Source organism: Nannobrachium achirus, assembly GCF_963921795.1.
Source record: "Nannobrachium achirus genome assembly, chromosome: 8".
Classification (NCBI taxonomy): Eukaryota; Metazoa; Chordata; class Actinopteri; order Myctophiformes; family Myctophidae; genus Nannobrachium; species Nannobrachium achirus.
Genome location: NC_137817.1, coordinates 62,556,463 through 62,572,640, shown reverse-complemented (window position 1 = coordinate 62,572,640; position 16,178 = coordinate 62,556,463). Strand labels below are relative to the sequence as shown.

The 16,178-nt window shown below is 41.7% G+C and overlaps 1 protein-coding gene across 1 annotated transcript; it reads right to left on the bottom strand.

Moving 5' to 3' along the window:
• Positions 1-3,204: 3,204 nt before the first annotated feature.
• LOC308290266 (C3a anaphylatoxin chemotactic receptor-like) lies at positions 3,205-4,254 on the bottom strand (the record flags this gene model as incomplete). Its single annotated transcript, XM_080732052.1, has 1 exon — positions 3,205-4,254. The coding sequence occupies one exon, from the start codon at positions 4,252-4,254 to the stop codon at positions 3,205-3,207; it is 1,050 nt and encodes a 349-aa protein (XP_080588178.1).
• Between the last annotated feature and the right edge of the window lie 11,924 nt (positions 4,255-16,178).

The following is a 16,178-nucleotide window of genomic DNA, read 5'->3' as shown; positions in this document are numbered from 1 at the left end:
ACCTCCATTATGTGCAAAACTGATACTTTTCAGGATTCAAATTAAAAAGTTGCAAAAGTAGTAGTTCGAAACTTTGAGCTTGCGTATCTGCTACTTTTTATGCGGCGCTGTAGTAGGACATTCATTTACGAGAAAACCCCCACAAAAAGCTAAAACACAGAGATAAGGTTTCAGTCCGACAGCAACGATCTAGTCTCTGTTGACTACACCATAGTAACTACTTATGAATTGATAACTGAGACTGGCCTGGATGGGTGTGCCTTTGGGTGACAGACCTGCAAAAACAAAACATTGGAAAGAGAAAAAAATATATATGTGAATTTTTGAATTGAATTCAAACTGTTGCTTAGTTTTGGCAACAGATTCTCAAAGTGGGAGCTGCCAAGGGGGAGAGGAAATGAATTAAGAATACATTTTTTATCAAATTAAACTTTCAACCTGGCATCCCTATTTTGAGCAATTATTGTCAAAAATCTTTCAAAATACACCCCATACTATTAGACTCTGAGGAAGTGGAAACGTGAGTCACTCCTACTGCTAAATAACAAATACGTGCAGACCAGTAGTGTGTTCCAGTATTTTATTTGGTAGTCTCTTCTGAAATGCCCAGGTATTAGGGGTGTAACGATACATTTTAACAACGATACAATACGCATCACGATACATGGTTGACGTTACGATAAATGGACGATATTGGTTCATTCATGGCGATACGATTCAATGATTTAAAATTGATATAGTAACTATTTAGCAAAGAAATTAAATCTCTGAAATGTGTCAATAGTGCATATTTTAAGGGAAAGATCTATTATGGATGTAAATAAGTAAACACTGTGATTCTCTAGCGAATACATGGACATTATATTTCAACACATATGGACAAACCCGCACCTTGACATGATCACAGAGATTACACACATTTATCGCTTAGCTTATTTTTTTCTTTTTTTTTATGTAGCTTGTCCTTCCTTCCTTCTGTCCTTCTGTCAAACCCTGGATATTCATACTGTCACTGTGACAGTCCATATATGGGTATCCCTTTTATGCCCATATATGAAGATCCCTGATGTCATTGATATATATCACTGGCCAGATGGCAAAGGCATGGCCCATATCTGTGTGGCTGGTTCAGATAGGGATCTCCATGCATGGGCATGAAATAAATAAAATAAAAAGTCCATACAGACGCATTTCTGGTCCACGTTACACTAGATGCGCGCGCAGGTCTGTACCAAAATTAGCCAATGAAACCAGCGCTCCCCAAAACAACAGGTTTGGGGATTGGTGGGAATTCACCGTTTGTCAGCCTTCTGATTGGTCCCCGAGACTCCCTGACTGGCCAACCAGAAAAAACCATTCACTTTTTGCTATCGGGGGTGGAGTTTGTGCAGTGGAGAATGTTGTTTCAGGCTTTCAGCAACTGTCCGCAGTGCGGAGCACGACCTTCGTCCAGTACGGCCGCGGCAGTAGGGGGCGATCTCGCTCATCATAATGAATAAGCTTCAACAAACTAGTTCACATGGACCTTATCAATGGTCTAACTAGTTACGATTGGGTACATATATTTTAAATGGGCAGAATTACGAAAAGCCAGCCTATTATGTGAGGAGAACAGATTATAGTTCTCCTCTTCCTACCCAAGATGCAATGCGCTTTCTTTTTCTATTTCTATTCTCTCTCTGATCCAGAGGATTAAACTAATTAAAACATATATTTTCGGGGGGAAATTACTGTTTTGCTATGTAATTACTGTACCTTGTTCTTCCCTTTTTATTAATATCACGTAGATGTGTTTTTTTTGGTACTTTATATAGCTGTAATGAGGCTATGACGAAAAAAAAAATCCCATCCACTTCCACTATAAAAGAATCTGCAATAGTGATTCTGTCCCACTGGGATTAAACAAATTAAAACATATATTTTCGGGGAAACCCCCTGTTTTGCAATGTAACTACTGTACATTTGTCTTCCCTTTTTATTAATATCACCTAGATGTTTTTCCTTTGATACTTTAAATTGCAATAATGAGGCTATGAAAAAAAAAATCCCATTCACTGCCACTATAAAAACAATCTGCCCAGGGTTAATGTCCCAGCATAGTAACAGGGCAGAATGGGGCGGGATTTGCAAAAGCCTGAATTGATTACATGATACAGTCACCTGTGCATTTAGTCTCAATGTTTGTAAACAAGGAATGGGTCTATATGGTCATTCCCAGAAACAAAATCCCTTTTACGCCCATATGGAGATTTCTGATGTCATCAATCCCAGGCTGAAAACGTGAATATTAAGTCCATATATGTACTGTATATGGATATTATATATTAATAAAGGATAAAATAAATAAAATGTCCATATACAGTATGGGCATTCCCAGATGATGCCCTGTTAGGCTACCCCCTTAAGCCCATATATGGAGATCCCCAGGCATCAAACCCAGGCCCTAACTCGCCAAGGCCCTGCTTAGCTTTACTAATTAAAATACGTTTTATGCCCATATATGGAGATTCCCATATAATTAATATTAAGACATTATTAAGGATATTATTTATCAATATTAAGGAAATATCTGGAGTAGTAGTTCACCCTAAAAATGACTTTTTTTCCCCCATTAATTACTCACACCATGGAGAGTTGAGTTCAATAATATGTTTTGGTTTTTATCACATTCCTAAGACAAAAATGTGTCTTAAAATATCTATCTATCTATCTATCTATCTATCTATCTATCTAACGTTGGTGACATTTCCTTTCGATAGCTTCCTTGTCGTCTATGGAAAATAACTCATTTAATCTAAGTTGACATCACGCATGGAGGGTGTGCACATCCTGTTTTGTGCACAGAAACCACTTTAACCCTTCGAGACCAGAGGCAAACGTTTTATAAATCATAACTAAATAAAAGTATGTTTCTATATCAGTGGTGCTGAAACCTGTTCACGACAAGGAAATAATTGGTCAATGCGGTGCACCTCCAATACCTCTTTAACTTCTGCCCATAGGGGCTTAGTCCTTTACACTACATTAAAATGTGTTTTATGACTGCGTGTACAATTACAAACTCTGAAACCTTTATTTTCACAACACTGGTTTACATGTGTAAAGTAAAAAAGAAAAAAGAAAAAAATATATATATATTTTTTGCATAAGCTCCAAAATTGTATTATTCATAAAGGGAGAAGAAATAAAAGGGAGGGAGAACAATTACAACTCAAACTCGACCTCAAACTGACAGCCAGGGTCCCAGTCCCAGTCTCGAGCTCCATCGGCCCCAATGGTCCCAATGGTAATACAGCCCTGAGTCTCATACATGCTGCTCCCTGGGTGGGTGGAAGTGTTGGTCTGAGGCAGCTCTACAGCTAAGGTTTTCTCCATCACCTTCAGGACAGAGCTGCGGAAAACCTCCTTGAAACCCTGACCCATGAACACGTAGAGCAGAGGTTTCAGGCAGCTGTTGAGGAGGGCTAGGCAGACGGTTATGGGGAGCCCGATGGTGACCACACGGTCCAGTGTTTCACTGTGAACTGACTGGTCTTTATGATTCACTGCACCAACAATGCCTATAATGTGATGGGGAGCCCAGCACAGGAAAAACACAGTGATAATAGCTGCTGTGATTTTTACAAGGCGACGTGATTGGCTGGAGGATGTGGAACAGAGCAGGCAGATGATCAATAAGGCGATTAAAGGGAAAGGGACCACGAATCCGAAGAAGACACGAGTGGCGATCACGACCACAGCCAAATCATTAGTTACAGTGTACCGCGTGCTACAGGGCCTCAATGATGTGTCCTCAATGAGGAAGTAAGGGGTGCTGAGAGCCAAGGCCAGCACCCAGACCCACAGACTCACGCAAGACCCTTTTCTGACGCTGCAGTGGCACTGGTCCGAGGGCCCCTGCAGTCTGTCAAAAGTGACGACCACCAGGGTGTAGATGTTGACATACATGTTCAGGTAGAAAATGGTACGGTCCATTTTGCACAAGGTTGATGCAGAAGGCCAGTGGTCGCCCAGAGCTATGGATGTGATGGACAGGGGCAGGAAGGCTGTAACGATGAAGTCGGCCACAGCGAGGTTGAGGTACCAAACGGTGTTGACGGTTTTCTTCATCTTGAAGCCCGTCACCCAGATGACAACACCGTTCCCCAACACGCCGAGCACAAAGACCAGGCTGAAAATGACCATGGACACGATCTGGAGGGATTGTGGAGGCTTGTCTTCCCAGAGAGAGCCTTGACCACCAGCCAGATCCATCTCTTTGTTGTGATAAACAGCAGTTGTGGACATAAAACCTAAGATGACCAAACAAAGGTTAATGCTATTCATGTTAAAAAAAATAAATAACACAATGTATTATTATTAGATTGAAAATATTTGGTGCCAGGGACCCCATACAAGATTTATAATAATAATGGATTGCATTTTTATAGCGCTTTTCTAAGCAAGTTGCGAACTCAAAGCGCTTTACAATGGTCCATTCATTCATACATTGGGAACAAAGATTTGTATTAAACAATACTATATACTTTATTACTATTATTATTATTTAATGATTATGCATTTTTCTACAAGCATATAAAGTTGTGATCTTGTAGATTGCCTATTACAGGCCCGCAAATTGTCTATCATTGTCAATCGTTATGGAATAAGACAACGATTAATCCAGAGATTAATGTGCAGATGTTTGTCAGTTTTGGACAAAATCATCTGCTAATGTTTCTACCAGGAGAGATGTTCTAAATCAATGAATATCCTGCACACATTATCAATATAATTGAATTATATTAATATATAATTATACAGTTATACAGTGATCACCTGATAATAGACGCACGTTATCTCCCTCTGTTACTGGATTTCTTCTTTTACCAACAGTATCTTACTGATAGCTTCTAAATACAGCTGATGACATTTCACACATCATCGACATTTTGTAAGTGATATATTTAGTTACAAGTTTTACATAGCTCCACATTCTAGATCATGTCTAGAAGCGATAAAGAAAGTAAAATAAAAGCTATACCTGTTTCAAAGTGTTGAAGAGACGTCAGTCCGGGGTGTTTGTTCAAACTGTGATCAGTGAACCCTGAGGAGCTCAGAGCACCTTATGGGTGTCATATGTATGACACACACACACGCGCGCGCGCAAGCGAGCGAGCGCACGCACGCACACACACATGCTGAGGATGTACGTATGTGTGAGAATTGTGGTTTCCTATCTGCTGGCAAGCAGGGCCGTTTGGGCCTCCAGGGTGTTGCCAAGGCAACACCCTACCTTTTCATAAAAAAATATAATTTTGTCAATTATGCATTTTCTCTCCACCACAAAAAGTTTGCAGGACAGTAAATAGATGAATTAGGCCTACCCTCCGTGTAGAAATCCTTGTAACTCCGTAGCTCTACATCTCTACCTTGATTATCCTTTATCCTAAATTGAACGCAATTTGTAGGGTCTACTGTAGATTGGCTATTTTTGGTGCGCAACGTCTGTGCGCGCACATGTGCATTCAACGAGCCTAATCGCACAGACGCTCTCTCTCTCTCTCTCTCTCGTTTTGACAGTGTTTAGTCTTTCAATTAATTATTTCATTAACTCATACAGTGCCCCGGGCCACAAGGTGCCGCTAGAGTGCCAGAAATATCTGTATAGGCCTTCACTCTAGCTTCCGTAGAAGAAGCCAGTACAGCCTTGTGTTTTCACTGCAGCCACTATGGGGGACGAGAGGAGGAAGTTAGCTAACACTTAGCCATTCGCTGTTTTATTTTTTAGAAGCCCGATCTAAAGCTATTTCAGTCGCAAAAAAACGTTGTCTTTGGTCTGGGAACACAATTCAGAGAAAATCCTCTCTAAAGATGTGACTTATTATTGGATTCGGTGGCGCGATGCCGATAAATAAGTAGTAACTATACAGCTATCTGCAGCTCCTTGTTAGACTGTTGTGTGGGGAATAAACACCCGATTTTTTGGCCGCCCTGCGGCCGGGTGGACACACTTCATTCCTTGCAACACCCTAGATATTGGTCAAATTACGCCTCTGCTGGCACGCCTAGACTTCACTGTTTACTGTCTGTTGACGCTCACAGTGTCGTTTCAATGTATTTAAAACTAAACTCTTAATGCATTGTAAAGTATTTTAAAGCACTCATAACGACTTAAAGTATTGTAAAACACTCATAATGCCTTTTTAAAGTATTTCTTTTTTCCCAACTCAGAGCACAACTTTTGTTTACCTTCCTTGTATCCATAGCAACAGATGCTGCTGTTTATTGAGGCTCAGTTCGCATCAGGACACCAAACAAGGAGTGATATTCATTGAAATGGTTTAAACCTTGTATACGTATATATACTTATAGAACTAGTTGTTGGAGTTACTATTAGAATGGTTTCATTTGAAATTGTGTATTTGTTGTTGCGACCGTGAGGTTGCAAGTTACTATGAAAACCTCCACCTGCTGTCCCTCTGTCTTGTCTGTCACGTCATGTCACACTTTTGGCCCTATGCTTATCTCTGAACTGTTGCCCCTATCCATGCCACACATTGCACACACACTCCTTGGCTGGCAAACCACAACCTCTGCCCCTGATTTCTCACATGGCCCTCTGCCACCATGAGGTTGCCGACCTGGCGGTCGCTTATCTCCTGATTAGGGAGTCTTACTGGTAGATATATGGAATGGAAAAGTAATTAAACCCCTCTTTTTAATTTTCATTCTTAAAATTGCTAAATACAAGGCACAAATACTTAGTTTCCATACAATCTAATTTGCACTGCAAACCAATTCAATACCAATTATCTGCATTGTAAAACAACACCGATACGATACAAAGACAAAACGGTACAATATATCGTCGTTGTCGGGCAGAAACCTCGTATCTCCAAGTTTCAAATTTGTACATTATTTCGCAAAGTAAAGCCCTGCTTCATTACACATGGCCATCGCACAAAAGTAGCGAAAACAGCTGATCTACAAGCACACAACGCCTCGCACCGCGAGGCGTTGTGTGCTTGTAGATCTGCTGTTTTCACTAGTTTAAATCATTTAAAAGAAAATGATGAATACAAGACAAACGTTTTGGACATACGAGATTTCCACCCGACAACGACGATATGCTTTTGCATATCGATATAGTAGATCATTGCAAATTAAAATCGATTTTTCGATTCAGTTACTATATCGTTACACCCCTACCAGGTATTTTTCTCCCTGATTCATTGAGCATCGATGAGCCCTTTATCTATACTACCTTCAACTGGCCGAATAGTGTTGGACTTCTCTTTGTACCTTCACCCCATACAAGATTTATTTTATGTTCCAAATTGTTCATATTTTTTTGAAAATAGCAGATCTACAAGCTCATAACATGTTCCATTACCACACGTTGTGAGCTTGCCAATTTAGGTATTGTAGGTATAAAGTGGTGTAACAACGCTGAGGAAGACCGACAGGTCAAAAACGTACGTTCGTTGTCTTAGAGGTAAATAAATCGTGTGAAAAGGAGATTCCTTGTGTGCAGGCAACTCCTTCACTGCTGTTTCATGATATTATTGAACCTTGCACCGTAAGGACTTTATTTAATTTGGAGTGGTGCGGGCCTTATGCATTGTTGCAGCGACTTCTCTTTAAGTGGTGTACCACATTTTGTAGGGACCCTCTGGAAGCACCCCAAGGACCCCACTTTGAGAGCCACTGCCGTAAATAAAACATGTTCCCATCTTACCCTTTTCTGTCTGTTTGTTTGGACACTGTTTGAGGTCCTCGACGAGCTGCTCCAACTTAAAGCACTTGTACTGCTGAAGTCTAGAAGGGAACATCAGGGGAGACGTACAATTCACAGGAATATTATTATTATTTTCCAAAATGTTATACACACATACAAACACAAACTGTAACAAACAACTACAAAACACCACAGACACTAAGTACTCGATACAAGATGAAACAGGTACACGTACAATCCAACTATTGAAAAGTAATAAAAAAATGATTTTTTTTTGTACAATACAATGGCATAGAAAGCGGGAATTAATATTATGCATTTAAAGCCAATAAAGAAAAACGATTAAAAAAAGGAAGAATAGCATAGAAAAAATGTCTATATGTGAAGTGTAGATTGACAGGTACGTTTGGTCTAAATATTTTAAATATGTTTATTTTTTCCACAAACCTGCCTTGCAGCAGACGTTGTGTGAACAGCTCCTCAGTGGGAACTCTGACATTGAGGAAGTCCTCCACGAGTGGTGAGCGATTTCCCTCTGCAGCATCACCTTTAGTCTGCCCAAGGATCATTAGAAATAAACAAACATGTACAAATGACCCCAATGGAAACAAGTCATATAGGCTTTCTTGGGTTTAAAATCCTCTTGGCAAGACCTTGTATTGAACCGTAGGCTACTTTCCTGTGCTTTTTTTATTTTTTGCAAACTGCAGTCTAAATAAAGTATTCAATCAATCAAAAACATGTCAAAAGCCTGACATGTGTCTAGAATTTTGCACAAGGCTGAAGACTCCACCTAAACCCATGGCACTACTGTAACCTCCCCTTCCCTCGATGACCACACATGAAGCTAGATAGCATTTTTAGGTTTAAAAAAAGTATTTTGTACTGAGTAGGTGTGTGGTCTACCTATGATATTGTTTTTCGAGATTGATATTCCTATGCATTTGTTGTATTGTTGTTGATGACATATTAGCTTGTGATTGTGTATGCAACCTGACCTCCCGAATTACGGAGTCTTACTGGTTATATTGATGTATCACTTGCTTATTGTAAGTCGCTTTGGATTAAAAGCGTCTGCTAAATGCCTAAATTGTAATTGTAAATTGTAAAGGAATACTTCACAGCTAAAATTAGTTATTTTCTATCAATGTCTACCAATTAATAACAGCAGAACTATGGATTACACAGAGAGTTCATTTAGAGTTCATGAATGCCTTCTATATAGTCTTGCTTACGTTAATATTAGACCCATATTTCTTTATTTTTTTAGTACTTTATTCGTTTTGGAATTCTTCCATTCACCGTGAGCATGAAGGAATGCAGCACAAACAACAATTATCCAGGAACCCAAGGCTTCAAACTGGTGGTACATGATGGGCCCCCCTCTGGTGGTACTCAAAAATAAGAAAAAATACACAATATTTATATTATATTACATGTAGTTCTTCTGACCAAGCAATTGGTTGAAACAGGCTCTCCAGCCGTGCTGAAATGAGCATGATGGCACACCTAGCCGTTAATAGAGGATTTGAGAACGGATCAATTACATTAGAAATATCATCAGTTTGCCCGGGAAGTTCCCAGATGTAGTAGCTAAATCTGTCCGATCTGACCCGGTCATCAAATTATTGGCTTAGAAATGCAACAAAAACTAAAAAAATCTCCATGATTCCAAGGAATAAATTGGCCTCCTGTGTTAACTGTGCATAGCTGAATAGGATGGGGTGCGTCTACGCACCTGTATTTTAACATCAGTTATTATACAGGGAGAGACACACATTTTCTGAGGTGGTGCTTGGCATAAAAAGGTTGAGAACCACTGCAGTGAATAATACCTTGGTGGAGTCCCACGTGAAAGAGGAGGTGAACAGATGAAGGCTTACGGCTGAAATGCCTTGATGGAGAGCTTGCATGAAGCTCTGCAGCCTGGAACCTGCAACGGTACAGAAGAAAAATTAAACCTCAACGTTTCCTTTAGAAGATTATACATGCTTCATGCCTCCAAAGAACGTTACCCACCCAGGCCATCCATCACGTCACGTTACACACTCCACTGTCACATTACAAAGGCACAGGAGCACGCCACTTCAACTTCAAACTACTCCCCGCGAGCCACTGGTTCACGTGTCTCCCCCCTTCCCCCGCCTCCCCGTTCATAGCCGCGGGAACTAATTTACAGTAGGAGGGGCTGTCACGCACTCCTCACGTGCCGAAAATTATCGGTTCTATGCGGTTTTGATCGTGTTTTATTCGGGTTTCCGCAGTCTATTTTTTAGCTAAATGTAACACAATCGGGAACGGCTTTCCCTTTGCCTCTCCAAATGCACCAGCCAGCAAGATAAAGTCTATATTAGATGGATTTCTTGGTACCAACAGACAGACAACATGTGCCAGTTTCATATAATCATTCAGTTCCCAGAGTTTTTCAGTTAATCTACTTAGTTACTTTACACCACTGTCTACAACAGCAAGCATGATGGTTCCCAATGATGGCGGCCCCCCCCCCCCCCCCCCCCAGCATTCCTACTTCCCTATGTCCCCGTTCGCCCTCTCCACACAGCAGAGCCAGTCTGTTGCGCTGGCTTGCCTCTGGTTCAGCCAATCACAAGCCGCGGCCGACATCTGATGTCCTATGGATACAAATTTGTTTCTGTAGGGACTGCCTTGTCAGTCTATAGCGCGACGCTGTGATACTGAGCGCCGATCGTCGGCCCGCCCGTCTTTACATATTAATGTCTTCAATGAGTTATGGCCTGCCTACTATTTGACCGTCAAATCACATTCACCCAAGTGCTCTGTACCTCCTTTCTGGACCGTTTCAGGAGGAACTGCGTCACTATAGGGTGTGCCAAATGTAGTTCTAAGAGCGGCCATTTCTTGGGTCAACACAGCCTTACACAGGTGTTCTGATTGGAGTAAAGCATTAGTTCTATGCAATCAAACAATTGAAACACCTGTGTTTTTACCCAAAAGATGGCCGCTAAGGACTACAATTGCGTCACCGTTGGCACACACTATAAGGAAGTGGAGTGAGCGGAACACTTGGTTTAATTTCGTCACAGGTTTTGCTACCTGCCGCTACGTAGGCCATGGCCTGGAGGATGGTGGAGACGAAGTTGCCCACGTGCTGCAGCTTGTCCTGGGACAGGTAGAGGATCTGGTTGCTGGTGTCAAAGTAAAAGTCTCCGAGGCAGTGTGCCAGCAGCGCCCCCTGGCTGGAGGAGGTGCAGCGCGACCCGGGCAGGGAGCGGGCCAGCAGCAGGAGGACGGGCGGGAACACAGGACATTTCCCCAGCAGACACATCACCTGGACAGGACAGGGACGGGAACCTTGATCGGTATTATGATTTATAGCAGGGGTCTTCAAAAGGGGGTCTGGGACCCCTAGGGGGTCCTCAGAGATACTACAGGGGGGCCTCCTAATCTTTGTGTGATAGAAACCTGTGATAGAAACCTTTTTTCTCCTTTTTTAACCACTTGAACCCTATAGCGTCCGTATTCTGAGAACTTTAGCCGAAAATAGTCGCAAGCTCACAACGCCTCACAGGCAAAGAGATTTGGTGTAGAGGGGAAAAAGAGCAGACTAAGTACAGAGTAAAAGGTCAAGTTTATTAAGTATTGACGGTTCAAGTGGTTAAATATTTGAAAACACAAATTGATATGAATCCAAAATACACTGATGATTGTGCTTTCAAAACGATGAAACTATATGGAATCTAAGGTTGTGGGGGGTCCCTGCTTCATCTCTCTCTCTCAACTAAAGGGTCCTTGGCCTGAAAATTTTGAAGACCACAGTTTTATAGTGATAAAAAAAAGAAAGAAAAAACGCTCACAATAATCGTATCGAGCTGCAAATTTAGAAAATAGACCTGTAAAGAGTGCATTTGGTAAGCTCTTATTTCACTTTACACAAATCGATTCGCCAAAAATAGCAGATCTACAAGCCCACAACGAGTTGTGAGCTTTTTTGACAAACGTTCCCCCTAGAATAAGTGGTTCAAGAGCTTAGCAGTTTTAAGCGTGCTTTGATAAGCACAATAATATTAGTAGTCACAATTATTTTTTATGTCATTTTCATATGGCCCCATCCCTATACCTGGCAACCGAACAGGAAGACTGCAGAGTGCTGTGGAGAGAGGCTGTCCAGAGCTACAGGAATCAATGGCAACGCAGGGTCTTCCTCCATATGGGCCTCTGTAATGACTGCAATAGAATAGAAGAGAATAGAACATTATAATCTCTGCCAGGCCGGGGTAGCCTGGCTCCAGCCCCTGAATCGCTAGCCACGCCCATTACAAATTAAAAAAATATGTTCAGGCGATTCAGGGTCTGGTGACTCTCAACGAAGGGGCTAGCTCGGTTGAAAATCTGTACGGCGAATCAGCTGTGTTTCAATTCGATGACGTCAAACAACAGTGTCAGAGCGGACGTTCCCAAACATAAACAAACATATGGCGTCGCCTGCTGCGGCAACATGTGATCGTTGATCTCACTATGAAACAACAGTAGCAGCAATATTTAACCGTGTTGATTAGCCAGCAACATAACAACACAAATAAGGGTCGCTTAACAATGTCATCTGCTTTGCTACTATTGTAATGGATTAGAGGGTGAACCAATCGCTGAAGACTGCCTCTTTTGGCAACGCCCATCCCAGAAACGGCGGCAGTAGGAAGGGCTTTGAGACTGAATAATGGAGTGAAACAAAACAAACATTCAGGCTGAGTGTCAGGGTAAGGCCGGGGGGCAGAAGGCCGGAGATTATTTTGCCCCTGTCCGTCTGTCTTGTTTGTTTGTTTATAACAGTTACACTGTCTGTTGTACACACTATTTCTCCCCCGTAGCTTCCTTGTGTCCTGACGGCTTCGCCCCATGACTGACACAGCCCTGGGTATAGGCAACCAGGGGCGTCACAAGGGGGGGGAAAGTGGGACTGAGTTACTAGGGCCCAAGGTGGAGGGGCCTTCATTATGTTATACTTTAGCTATTGAAAAACAGCAGATATACAAGTTCACAGCGCAGCACCGAGTGCAGCGCTGCGAGCTTGTAGATCTGCTATTTTTGAAAAGTCGTGAAAATAGTTGCAAATCTTTTAATATATGTATTTTTAAGCGAACATTTGTAACTCAAATGTTGCTTCTGGGGGGGTCCATGGAACTAAATAATTTGAGATGGGGATCCGTGGCCAAATCCATATCATTTTGGGGGTCCTTCACATGAAAGGTTTTGAGCACCACTGACATAGAAACATTGGTTTTTCAAAAAACATTTTGAAATATTCAAAGACAATTTTTTTTCATGATTTTTCAAAGATAGCAGATCTACAAGCTTGTAGCGCGGCACTCGGTGCCGTGCTGTGAGCTTGTAGATCTGCTTTTCTTCAATAGTTAAAGCACAAGATAACGCGTAATAATGCGTTCCCAGTCTAAATGGGTTAAACCCCTCCCCCCTATGAAGAACATTCATGGGGGGCCCACAGTGAATCCTTGTACCCAGGGCCCAGAATTTGGTGCAACACTCCTGGCCCCATGACTGACACAGCCCTGGGTTATAGACAACCTGGCCTGGTGGTTCTCTGCGAGCCCAGGAGAGCACTTCTTTAGTTTATGTCCTGCATCATCATCACCCATATTTCATATCTGTCTATCGCAGCAATAGCTCTTGACAGTTGTCATGAAATTTGGATGGAACTTGGCAGATGATTTGGGGGAAGGGTCGGAATCCTGCCAGGGGCAGCGTTTTAATGATGGCCGTGTCAGTGCATCTATCCACCACGTCAGTCCCACACAAACAATCTAGAAAACGACTGGCTTCCTTGCCATGACATTGGCTGACAATGGACCATCTGATTCGGGTGACCTAATGGCCTTTTTAGTTCACAATTCCCAAACCATGTACAATGGACTGGTTTTCTCAAAATGCAATGGACAGACTGTCATGACATCAATATTTCCACTTGCTCACAAGTCATCTCAAAGTCTAATGGCTGGTTTGTTATGAGACTTACTGAGTGCATTCACACTCCATGGAGAATAGAACCTAACTGTTTTTGTGGCCACATGACCTAGTGCCAAAATACAAAGTTTTCAGACATAATATTTCCTCATCTAATGCAAGGGTCTTCAACAGGGGGTCCGGGACCCCTAGGGGGTCCTCAGAGTTACTACAGGGGGACCTCCAAATCTTCGCGTGATAGAAACTGTTTTTCTTCTTTTTTATATTAACCACTTGAATCCTAGTGTCCATATTCGGAGAAATTTAGACAAAAATAGCAGATCTACAAGCTTTCTTTTTTTTATCCAACACAGACGGAGTGTTCAATAGCATTGATTTAAAAAAGAAAAACCCCTGCAAAATGGAGTTAGCTGTTTTCTGCCAGACAGCGACAATATCTCAGAATGAATTTCTAACAAAGAAATGTTTTTGTGTCCTTGTGATGGCTGAGGTGCTACTGTATAATACAGACAAATAACTTGTATCTCAGAGCTTCTATTGGTTCTTCAGTTTCCTTTAGGATTACGAGCCAAAGAAGCACGTTTAGTGCTACTTAGCGCCAGTTAGCGGTAGGTTGAGTGTTGTGCTTGGAGAGGCTGACCAGGCTGAGCGGAGCGGAGGTTCTGTAGAGACTGTTGGATCTCCTGCAGGGTTCTGGACAGTGGTGACATGGACACCAGCTTGGACAGGTCCTGCTCACTCAGACACGCGCTCCGTGCCTGCACTGGAACACCACAAGAAACATTATTTTACAATAATGATGTGAATTCATTGAATAGGATTTGCATGGTTCAATGGGTTCTTGGTTCAATTAGGCCTGAATGCAAATCTGTGTCACTTTAGATTTGAACCACTTAAAGGTGATACACCATGCATTTAAAAAGTAGTTATGTCATATTGTTTATGTCCCAAAAACGTTTTTCAAAAGGTTTGAGGCTAAATTACCACTCCTAAATAGAGAGCCTCTCTCATTTTTGAATGGCTCTCAGAGTGACAAGGTCATAACACGAAAAAACGAAATCTCTTACTTAGGATGCATCCTTGAAGCTAATCTTTCCAGTGAAAAGATGACTTCTAAAGTAATAAATAAAATCAACCAACGAACTTGTTTCCTACAGAGGATCGCCCCGATGGTCAATTTCAACACACTGAAGACCATAGCTGGTGCAATAATCCAGTCCCTCTTTGACTACGGAGTCCACGTATGGTATCGTGACGCCCCACAAGCCCTGAAAACTAAACTCCAAACAGCCCAAAATAAACTAATTAGGGTCCTGCTTAACCTTCCCTATCAGACTCACCTCACCGCTACTCACCAGTTAAGAGTGGGGTGGCTCAGAGTAGATGACAGAGTACAGCAACTTGCAATGGGCCTGGTGTACAAGATACACTACACCACTATGATACCCAAGTACCTATCAAAATACTTTATAAACATTAAGGATGTCCATAATTACAACACCAGAGGCAGCGCCACAGATCACTTTCAACCCAGAGTCAAAACCAACAAAGGGTCAAACTCTTTTTTCTGCTATACCACCAAAATGTGGAAAGCCTTACCGAAGGCCATAAAGGAGTGTGGATCACTAGCATCCTTTAAAATTGCCCTGAAAAACCACTTACAGGCAGCAGCCGTTCGCAACTGGTAAAAAAATGAACCTAGCCCAACCCTACCCTCCCCTGCCCCTTCTTTGTATATACTGTTTGTTTTAGACTTACTGTCTTCTTTTTTGTTTTTCTTTACATATCTACTGCATATATTGTGTTCTATTTGTCTGTCATTCAATGTTATATGAGATACTTCAATGGTTTCCAGTGGAAATAAGCTTAGTCTTTTCATGGATCTCCTTTTAGTAGACCTTGTACCAGTGAACTGTACCGTCATGAAACTGTACCTTTTCCTATGCAAACTTCTAATAAAGTCTTCAATCAATCAATCAGAGCATTTTCAGCTGCAGTACCACCTTTGGCCTGAACTGCGCCACCCCCCCAAATCCTTTTGAAAAACATTTTTTTTTGAAAGAAATATTTCTTTTGAAAAAAAAATTTTTTTTGATTTTTTTTTTTGGGTGTGATGACGTCACAATCGGCAGATGACGTCACAATCGGCAGCAAACCTGGACAGCCTGTTTTGAGAACCCATGGGATACTTTTAACCTTCGCCTTCTCAAAACCAAGACACAACGGTCAGAAATGGGACTTTGTGACGATAGAAGGTGCTAGTGGGACCCCAAAAAAAGGTTTTAAAATAGGAAAAGTGAAATTTCATGGTGTATCACCTTTAACTATTGAGGGAACTACTTTTTCCATGTCAAGGACCCCCAAAATTACATGTATTTGGCCGCAGACCCCCATTTCAAAATATATTGTTCCAGGGACCACCCAGTAGCTAATATTTGAGTTAAATGTTCGCTTTTAAAAATATATATTCAAAAACTTGCAAAAAAACATTTGCAGATCTACA